The following is a 10,945-nucleotide window of genomic DNA, read 5'->3' on the forward strand; positions in this document are numbered from 1 at the left end:
CAGTAGTGGGGCAATCTCCAGGGAGTTGGGGGAGTCTGCGGACATCATGGTTCAGCAATTAGTGGGATAAATTAATGGTTGCCATGGTAACATAGCGGTTAGCGCGTCCTATTACAGCTCGGGGTGTCGGAGTTCAGAGTTCAATTCCAGTGTCATCTGTAAGGAGTCTCTGTCCATCCTCCCCATGGAATGCATGGGTTTTCCCCGGGTTTTCCCCGGGTTCTCCAGTTTCCTCCCACTGTCCAAAGACGTACCGGGTGGGTTCATTGGTCACTGTAAATTGTCCCATGATGACAATCGGCTTTTTCGGGATTGTCGAGGGTTGCAAAGGCAGTGTGGCTCAAACGGTCAGAAGGCCCTACACCGTGTTTTATTGCCAAACAGATAAATAAATAAAACAGATTTAAACTTTTGTTGAATGTCAGGAAACAGGAGTAATCCTGGAAACTACAGTGGGGAACGAGCTGCCTGAGCAAGTGGTGGATGCCATTTCGATTTCAATGTTTAAGAGAAGTTTGGTTGGTACATGGATGGGAGGGATGGACGGCTGTGGTCCGGGTGCAGGTTGATGGGACAAGGCAGTTTAAATGGTTCAGCATGGACTGGATGGGCCGAAGGGCGTGATTCTGTGCTGTAGCTTTCTGTGACTCTCTGACCAGTAAGTCTCACATCAGTGGTAGGGAAGGCAGTGGAGAGGATTCTTATGGATGGGACTTATGAGCATTGGGAAGACCGTGGGTGAATGAGGGACAGTCACAAATGACACCGTCACAAATCAAAAACCCTCTCAACCTCCACTTTACATTTATAAATGACGTGACCTCCACAGCCGTTTGTGGCAATGAATTCCTCAGATTCACCACCTTCTGGATAAAGAAATTCTCCCTCACCTCTGTTCTAAAGGGAGGTTCTTGTGTTCTGAGGCTGTGCTCTCTAGTCCCAGACTCCCCCACTATAGGAAACATCCTCTCCATGTCCACTCTATCCAGGCCTTTCAATATTTGATAGGTTTCAGTGAGATCCCCCAGACATTTGACAAGGTCCCTCATGGGAGGCTCACTCAGAAGATGAAGGTGCTGCTGCGGGGAGGGTGGGGTGGAGAGGGAGAGGGCAGCAGCTCAGTGCTGACTGAGGCCGGACCGGACCGTGGGTTGTGAACCACTGATTTACAGTGGGTCCTGATTCACATTCCCCGCTGTACTGTGGGACCGGGTACATTTTACAGTGTTTATAAATCTCATTCCAGGTCCCCATCCCAACGTGGGAGAGGGGGAGGTGACCAGGACCGTCTGCTTCAACAGCTGGTATAGCAACATCTGTTCCTGGAGGCTGGAGATCAGGGTGAAAAACTGCTCCGGTTACTTTGTGTATTGGCTGAAGCCGACACCCTGGAATTACCATAACTCTGTGTACTGTACAGGTAGGTCACCGTTCCCCAGTGACACAGCAGTGTGGTAGTTGTGGGGAAATTCTGGGACGTCCTGAGTCACCAACACACACCACGGGCTGAGTTTTCCAGTCGGCTGTCCTGCCCGTGGTCTGTGATCACCTTTCCTGTATCCCCCTTCACACCGGGGTCAGAATGAAACTGCCCAGTCTGACCTGTGACAGAGATCATAGAACACAGAACAGTACAGCACAGCACAGGCCCTTCGGCCCACAATGCTGTGTCAGCTGCCGGGAGAGAGTCTACCCATCCCCTGGAGTGAGGGAGGGTGAGGCTGACAGGAAATGGAGGGAGCAGTGGTGAGAGTGAGGGGAGAGGGGGGAGTGATGCACCAAGTGAAGAGGGAGAAGGAGAGAGACCGAGGGGAGAGGAAGTTAGGGAGTGACCAAGGGGAGATGGAGGCAGGGAGAGGCTGAGGGGAGAGGGAGACGTGGAGGGGAGGGGATGAGGGGAGCAGAGAGGGAGTGGCCGAGGGAAGGAGAGGATTATTGGATTGGTGTCAGAGAGATGCCAAGGGTGGGGGGAGACAGTCTGAGTGGAGAGGAGACAGAGAGAGGCCGAGGGGAGGGGCAGATATGGTAAGATAGGGAGTAGAGGGGAGGGGGAGGCAGAAAGAGGTCGAGATGAGAGGGAGAGAGTGATAGGCTGAGGGAAAGGGGAGGCAGGGAGACAATGAGGGGAAGGGGAGAGAGGGAGAGTCCGGAGGGAGATGGAGGTAGGGCAGAGGTCAAGGGATGGGAGTCAGGGAGAGGCCAAGGTGAGGGGGAGGCTGATGGGTGGGGGGAGGTTAGTGCCCGAATGGAGGGGGAGGTAGTGGAGGGGCCAAGGGAATGGGGAGACCATGAGAGTCCGAGGAGATGGGTGTCCAGGGAGAGGCCAAGGAGAGGGGGAGACCGTGATACTCTGAGGGCCGGGGGAGACGGAGACGCTGAAAGGGAGGGGCCAAGGGGAGGGAAAGACACTGAGAGACCGAGGGAAACGGGAGACAGCGAGAGTCCGAGGGGAGCGGGAGTCAGTGAGGGGCCGAGGGAGGGAGATTCAGGGAGACACTGAGAGGAGTGAGTTTCAGGGAGAGGCCGAGTGGAGTGGGTGACAGAGAGCTGAAGGGATGAGAGAGACAGTAAGAAGCCGAGGGGTGAGGGAGACAGGGAGAGGCAGAGGGGAGGGGGAAGACAGGGAGAGGACGAGGGGAGATAAATACAGGGAGAGGCTGAGGGGAGTGGGAGGTAGGGGTGAGGCCAAGGGGATGGGGAGACAGGTTGGACCGAGGTGAGGGGGAGATGGAAAGGCTGACAGGGAGGGTCCAAGACAGGGGAGGGGGAGAGAGAGAAGCCGAGGGGTGAGGGAGACAGTAAGAGGCCGAGCAGTGAGTCAGGGAGAGGCTGAGGGGTGGGGGAGTTATTTGCTGAGTGGAGGGGGAGATAGGGGAGAGGCCAAGGGAATGGGGAGACGGTGATACTCTGAGGGCAGGGGAGATGGAGACGCCGAAAGGGAGGGGCCGAGGAGAGTGAGGCAGGAGGAGGCTGAGACACGGAGAGGCTGAGGGGAGGGAAAGGCACTGAGTTGCTGAGGGAAAGGGGAGACAGCGAGAGTCCAAGGGGAGGGGGAGTGTGAGCAGAGGGGGATTCAGGGAGATGGAGGGGAGTGGGAGAGGGAGGGGCCAAGGGGTGTGGGAGGTAGGGGAGATCTGAGGGAATTGGAGTTAGAGAGATGCCGAGGGGATGGGAAGACAGGGAGGGGCCAAGGGTACGGCGAGACAGGGAGAGGGCGAGACTGTGAGTGTCCTAGGGGAGATCACGAGGCGGCAAGAGTCTGAGGAGAACAGGTGAGGTGGCGAGGTGGCAAGGGTCCGAGGGGAGAGGGCGAGGTGGCAGTAGTCCGAGGGGAGAGGGCGAGGCGGCAAGAGTCCGAGGGGAGAGGGCGAGGCGGCAAGTGTCCGAGGGAAGATGGAGAGACAGCGAGAGTAGAGAGAGACCGAGGTAGGAGTGCATTGTGGTGTGACTGAGAGTTGATTGTGGTAGGGAGTCACTGAGGAGAGAGGGAATTGGGGGGAGACTGAGGGTGGAGGGTAATAGGGAGTGCGAGTGGAAAGGGAGGAAAGGAGTGATTCGGGAGAAGAAGGTAGGGTAAGACCAAGAAGGAGAGTGACAGTGAGAGACAAGGGGAGAGGAAGGTAGGGAGAGGCTGAGGCATGAATAAGGTAGGGAGAGACTGAGGGGAGAACATGAGGAGTGACCAAACGTTGGGGGTGTTGGGGTGAGACCGAGGGTAGAGGGAGGGGGGACACCAAGGGGAGAGGGAGGTAGGGAAGGAGTGAGGGGAGATGTGGTTAGTCAGAGAATGTGGGAAGAGGGATGTATGCAGAGACTAAGGAGGTGGGGAGGTTGGGAAAGTCCGAGGGGAGAAGCAGGTAGCGAGAGACTGAGGTGATAGGGAAGTCGGGAGAGTCTGAGGGGAGAGGAAGGTTGGAAGAGGCCGAGGGCTGAAGAAGTAAGGGAAAGATTGAGGCAAGGGTGAGGTTGTGGGGTCTGAGGGGAGGAGGAGATAGGGAGACAGAGAGAGATCTCGGGTAGACAGAGTTAAGGAGACACCGAGGGGAGAGAGGGGTAGTGAGAAACCAAGGGGTGAGGAAGAGATCGAGGTGTGAGGGAGGTAGGGAGAGACTGACGGGAGAGGGAGTTTATGAAAGTCAGAGGGGAGATGGAGGTAGAGAGAGACAGTGGAGGGAGGGAGACAGAGAATTGAATTGACTTCATTTCTTACATCCTTCACATACATGAGTAAAAATCTTTACGTTATGTCTCTGTCTGAAGGGGCAATGTGCAATATATAGTAATTTGTAATAAATAGTATGTACACAGTCAATATAACATAGAAATACAGTTGTATCAGTGTGAATTAATCAGTCTGATGGCCTGGTGGAAGAAGCTGTCCCGGAGCCTGTTGATCCTGGCTTTTATGCTGCGGTACCGTTTCCCGGATGGTAGCAGCTGGAACAGTTTGTGGTTGGGGTGACTCGGGTCCCCAATGATCCTTCAGGCCCTTTTTACTTCTTTTTTATTTAAGTTCATCAAACAAACATTTCCATAAGATATGTTTCAGACATTGTACCAATATATCATATAATCATATATATCACAAATCTCCACAAAGTATTTATCTGAGGTATACACTTATAGAAAAGAGTGGAGAGAAAAAACAAGCAAAAGGCAAGAACTATGTACAAGTAGGGAGTGATCTTTTTTCTACAACAGATTCATTGATTTGTGAGAATAAAATCAGGCCTGTGAAGCATTATGTAGTTAAACCATTTTTCCCAGTATGAATCAAATTGTTCCAAATTGGATAAAATCTCTTATGTTTGATTGGATTTAATAGCCCATTGTAGCGGTGTAGCGCTAAAATAACGACACGGAGTCGGTAAATTGCAGTCAAAGACTAAGTTTATTTCAACTTCACAGTCTTGCTTTAAAGCCTGTCTCCCCCACCAGATACCTCGAGAGGCACGTACTGAAACCCCCTCAGGCTTTCTTCCTTTGTGCCTGCACTCTGGCTAATTGTCAGCCGGTTCGAGTGTGCTAGTAATTGGGTCGCCACATAACCCCCCCCCCCCCCCCAGAACCGGCGATACACCCCCCAATGTCCACAGTCTGGGCCGGGCCCTGTTTGGGAGGTTGGCCTCTGCGCCGCGGTGCCGGAAACTCGACCGGTTGCGCCAAGTCCACATGGGCCGTATTAGATGCGTCCACTGTGAGGGCGGTAGGGACGTCCATTCTGGGGTGCACTAGCATCGCGGCGTTCGCCAAGGCATCCTTCGTTTGAATGAAAGCGGCGGCGGACACCTCGTCCCAGGTAATGTCCTTGCCCGGACCGGACAGCAAGGCGAACAGGGGGCGCATGATCCCAGATGGAATATGAGGTGTTGCTCCTCCACCTTGAGGGTGGCCTCATCTTGGCACAAGATGTGCCTCCACCACGTCTGTTCTCAGGATGTGGTTTCCATTCCAGGGTATCAGAGATGTCCTCCTGCTTTAAAGAATGGGGTTTCCCTCCCTCTACTATTGATGTTTCCCTCATCCGTATCTCCTCCATTTCCCATACATCTCCACTCACTCCATCTTCAAGTCCCTCGTCCTCACCTACCACCACTTCAGGCTTTGCATCCAACACATTATCCTCCACAATTTCCTCAATCTCCAAAGGGACCCGACTGCTAAACATATCCTTTCCTCCCCCTGCCCACCACTGTCTGCAGGGATCGCTCTCTCCACGATTCCCTTGTCCATATGTCCCTCCCCACTAATCTCCCTCCAGGCATCTATCCCTGCACCTACCCATTCTCCTCCTCCCTCACCTCCACTGAGGGCTTCAAACACTCCTTCCAGATGAGGCATCACTTCACCGAATCTGCCGGGACTGTCTATCATTTCCAATGTGGCCTCCTCTACATTGGTGAGACTCATCGTAAACTGAGGGACTGCTTCTCATGCACCTCCACACCATACGCCATAAACGGGATTTCCCGATGGCCAAACATTTAAATTCCGATTCCCAATCCCTTTCCAATGTTGTTGATCTATAGCCTTGTCTTGTGCCAAGATGAATCCCCTTAAAGTCGAGGAATAATACCTTATATTCCTTCTGTGTAGCCTCCAACCTAATGGTATGAATATCAATTTCTCCTTCTGATGAACACAATTCTCCTCCCACTTCATCTATTCCTCAATGTGACCTTTTACTTCTTAGCACCAAACTATTACTTCCCCTGGGTCCCCTCCTCCTGACATTTCTCCTATTGTCCACTCTCCTCTCTGATCAGATTCTTTCTTCTCCAGCCCTTGACCTTTCCCACCCACTTGGCTTCACCTATCACCTTCCAGATAGCCTCCCTCCCCTCCCCCCACCATTTAGTTCAGGATGGGAGTTGTGTTTGGCAGAGAAAGAGGATGGGGAACTTGAGCTGTACATTGTATTTTCAGAAAGCCTTTGACGAGGTGCCGCACATGAGGCTGCTAACCAAGATAAGAGCCCATGGAATTACAGGAAAGTTACATATGTGGATAGAGTGTTGGTTGATTGGCAGGAAACAGAGAGTGGGAATAAAGGGATCCCATTCTGGTTGGCTGCCGGTTACCAGTGGTGTTCCACAGGGGTCCGTGTTAGGGCCACTTCTTTTTACGTTGTATATCAATGATCTGGATTATGGAATAGATGGCTTTGTGGCTAAGTTTGCTGATGATACAAAGATAGGTGGAGAGGCCGGTAGTGCTGAGGAAACAGAGAGTCTGCAGAGAGACTTGGATAGATTGGAGGAATGGGCAAAGAAGTGGCAAATGAATTACAATGTCGTAAATTGTACGGTCATGCACTTTGGTAGAAGAAATAAACGGGCAGACAATTATTTAAATGGGAAGAGAATTCAAAGTTCTGAGATGCATCGGGACTTGGGAGTCCTCGTGCAGGATACCCTTAATGTTAACCTCCAGGATGAGTCGGTGGTGAAGAAGGTGAATGCAATGTTGGCATTCATATCTAGAGGAATAGAGTATAGGAGCAGGGATGTGATGTTGAGGCTCTATAAGGCACTGGTAAGACCTCACTTGGAATACTGTGTATAGTTTTGGCTTTGGCTCCTCCCACTTCCTCCAAACTAAAGGTGTAGCCATGGGCACCCGCATGGGTCCTAGCTACGCCTGCCTTTTTGTCGGCCATGTGGAGCAATCTGTGTTTCAAGCCTACACCGGTATCTGTCCTCCTCTTTTCTTACGTTATATCGACGACTGCATCGGCGCTGCTTCCTGCACACATGCTGAGCTCGTCGACTTCATTAACTTCGCCTCCAACTTTCACCCCGCCCTCAAATTCACCTGGTGTATTTCCGACACCTCCCTTCCCTTTCTAGATCTTTCTGTTTCTATCTCTGGAGACAGCCTATCCACCAATGTCTACTACAAACCTACAGACTCCCACAGCTACCTCGACTATTCCTCCTCCCTCCCTGTCTCCTGCAAAAATGCTATCCCTTTCTCTCAATTCCTCTGCCTCCGCCGCATCTGCTCTCAGGATGAGGCCTTTCGTTCTGGGACAAAGGAGATGTCTTCCTTTTTTAAAGAAAGGGGCTTCCCTACGTCCACTATCAACTCTGCCCTCCATCGCGTCTCCCGTATTTCACGCACCTCTGCCCTCACCCCATCCCCCCGCCAGCACACCGGGGATAGAGTCCCCCTGGTCCTCAGCTATCACCCTACCAGCCTACAGATCCAACGTATAATCCTCCGTAACTTCTGCCACCTCCTACGTGATCCGACCACCAACCACCAGCCACATCTTCCCCTCCCCCCACTCTCGGCTTTCCGCAGGGATCGCACCCTACGCGACTCCCTTGTCCATTCATCCCCCCCATCCCTCCCCACTGACCTCCCTCCAGGCACTCATCCCTGCAAACGGAGAAGTGCTACACCTGCCCCCACACTTCTTCCCTCACCACCATCCCAGGGTCCAGACAGTCCTTTCAGGTGAGGCACCACTTCACCTGCGAGTCAACTGGGGTGATATACTGTATCCGGTGCTCCCGATGTGGCCATTTATACATTGGGGAGACCCGCCGCAGACTGGGAGACCATTTCGCCGAACACCGGCGCTCGGTCCTCCAGCAGTGGCGGGATCTCCCTGTGGCCACACACTTCAATTCCACAGACCACTCCCACTCCGACATGTCTGTCCGTGGCCTCCTCTACCGTCAAGATGAGGCCACACGCAGGTTGATGGAGCAATAGCTTATCTCCCGCCTAGGTAGCCTCCGTTAGACCCACAGACCTCCGTTGATACCCCTGCCCCCCCCCCTTACCCCCATCCCTATCTATTATTTTAGTCTGGTTCTCTTTCTCTCTCTTTTCCGCCCCTCACTATAATCTCCCCCCAGCCCTACCTTTCTTTCTCTTTTATTTCCCGTAATTCTCCACCTTCCTCCTAGTCCATTTCCCTTCAGCCTATCATTTCCCAGCTCTCTACTTCATCCCTCCCCCCACTTCTTATCTCCTCTCAGCCATTCCATATTTCTTCACTCCTGATGAAGGGGTTCAGCCTGAAACGTCGTCACTACCTCCTCCCATAGAGGCTGTTTGTCCTGCTGAGTTCTGCCAGCATTTTGTGTTTCTGTTTTTGTGGGCTCCTTATTTAGGAAAGGATGTGCTGTCATTTGAGAGGGTTCAGAGAAGATTCACTAGAATGATTCCGGGAATAAGAGGGTTAACGTATGAGGAACATTTGACCGCTCTTGGACTGTACTCCTTGGAGTTTGGAAGAATGAGGGGGGATCTCACAGAAACATTTCGAATGTTGAAAGGCATGGACAGAGTGGATGTGGCAAAGTTGTTTCCCATGGTGGGGGAGTCTGGTACGAGAGGAAATGACTTGAGGATTGCAGGGTGCCCATTCAGAACAGAGATGCAAAAAAAGTTTTTTAGCCAGAGGTTGGTGAATCTGTGGAACTTGTTGCCACGGGCGGCAGTGGAGGCCGGGTCATTGGGTGTATTTAAGGCAGAGATTGATAGGTATCTGCGTAGCCAGGGCATCAAAGGTTATGGTGAGAAGGCGGGGGAGTGGGACTAAAGGGGAGATTGGATCGGCTCATGATGAAATGGCGGAGCAGACTCGATGGGCCGAATGGCCGACTTCTGCTCCTTTGTCTTATGGTCTTAACACTGAACATTGTTCTGTCCCTCAGTCACAGACTCCACACTCGGTGATCCGTGTGTAACCCACACCGTCCTGGATCAGTCCTGGAGGAGCACCAATTGTTCCAACACTGAATGTACCAGTGGAAAATGGATGAATGATCAAAATCTTGCTGTGGGATGGTACAGATTTAACAGGTAAAGTGAGGAGATAATCACTGAGAAACTGGACACTGAAGGGGAATGTAAACAGGGGGACAAGGGGTGTGTGAATGGGGAATGCAGGGAGACTGGGATCATCAGTGACTACACTGAGATGGAGAGTAAATAATATCCCACATTCTCAGGGTGGAGACAAGGGGGAGGTACAACAGAGAGGGAATTTCCAGGTTTGTGGAGTGGTTAGTTTTTGACCAGAGACAGGGTATGGACAGGGTGAGTGCAATTTCCCATGTCTCTCTGAGTGAATAAACTCCCTCAGATCAGAGACTGACTCTCTGATTGTTGTTTCAGTTCCGGAGGATGGAAGATTCCGGAGACGGTCGTTCTACAGTATCGCTGCTCCGGGTTGACCCCAGGCTGGTTAAATGGTAGGGTCAGAGTTTACATCAGTGGGGCTCGGTTATTTTTGGTGAAGGTCCCAATAACAACCTAAATCTCTTCAGAGGGTCCTAGCATGGACTCAGAACCCCATCTCCCTGAGAGGTCTCCCCACAGTCACTCAGACCGCTCTACAGTCCTGTATCATCATGGAGTCCAGTGGAGGAGAGACAACTTCCTGGAGTTGGGTTACAGAACTAATCTGCCCACTGACCCCATTCTGGATACGACCCGGAGGTGTTTCAATGGCCCCAGACTCAATTCAGTGGTGGGGCAATCTCCAGGGAGTTGTAGGAGTCTGCAGACATCATCGTTCACCAATTAGTGGTATAAATTAATGGTTGCCATGGTAATGTACCGGTTAAAGTGTCACTATTACAGCTTGGGGTGTCGGAGTTCAGAGTTCAATTCCAGTGTCATCTGTAAGGAGTCTCTGTCCGTCCTCCCCATGGAATGCATGGGTTTTCCCCGGGTTCTCCGGTTTCCTCCCACTGTCCAAAGATGTACCGGGTCTGTTCATTGGTCATTGTAAATTGTCCCATGATGACGATCGGCTTTTTCAGGATTGTCGAGGGTTGCAGAGGCAGTGTGGCTCAAAGGGTCAGAAGGCCCTACTCCGTGTTTTATTGCCAAATAGAGAGATAAATAAATAAAACAGATTTAAACTTCTGTTGAATGTCAGGAAACAGGAATATTCCTGGAAACAACAGTGGGGATCGAGCTGCCTGAGCAAGTGGTGGATGCCATTTCGATTTCAATGTTTAGGTGAAGTTTGGTTGGTACATGGATGGGAGAGATGGACGGCTGTGTTCCGGGTGCAGGCTGATGGGACAAGGCAGTTTAAATGGTTCAGCATGGACTGGATGGGCCGAAGGGCCTGTTTCTGTGCTGTAGCTTTCTGTGACTCTCTGACCAGTAAGTCTCACGTCAGTGGTAGGGAAGGCAGTGGAGAGGATTCTTATGGATGGGACTTATGAGCATTGGGAAGACTGTGGGTGAATGAGGGACAGTCACAAATGACACCCTCACAAATCAAAAAACCTCTCAACCTCCACTTTACATTTATAAATGACGTGACCTCCACAGCCGTTTGTGGCAATGAATTCCTCAGATTCACCACCTTCTGTCTAAAGAAATTCCTCCTCATCTCTGATCTAGAGGGAGGTTCTTGTGTCCTGAGGCTGTGCCCTCTGGTCCCAGACTCCCCCACTATAGGAAACAT

The 10,945-nt window shown here is 51.9% G+C and overlaps 1 protein-coding gene across 1 annotated transcript in view; it reads left to right on the forward strand.

The window, feature by feature from the left end:
- Nucleotides 1-9,778, forward strand: part of LOC140723275 (uncharacterized) — a 32,610-nt gene extending 22,832 nt beyond the window's left edge. The window contains exons 6-8 of the mRNA XM_073037881.1: nt 1,247-1,420; nt 9,174-9,321; nt 9,637-9,778. Of these exons, the coding sequence (XP_072893982.1) occupies nt 1,247-1,420; nt 9,174-9,321; nt 9,637-9,778 (464 nt within the window). The remainder of the gene's footprint in view (nt 1-1,246; nt 1,421-9,173; nt 9,322-9,636) is intronic.
- Nucleotides 9,779-10,945: the final 1,167 nt, after the last annotated feature.

Source organism: Hemitrygon akajei, unplaced genomic scaffold (assembly GCF_048418815.1).
Source record: "Hemitrygon akajei unplaced genomic scaffold, sHemAka1.3 Scf000107, whole genome shotgun sequence".
NCBI lineage: Eukaryota > Metazoa > Chordata > Chondrichthyes > Myliobatiformes > Dasyatidae > Hemitrygon > Hemitrygon akajei.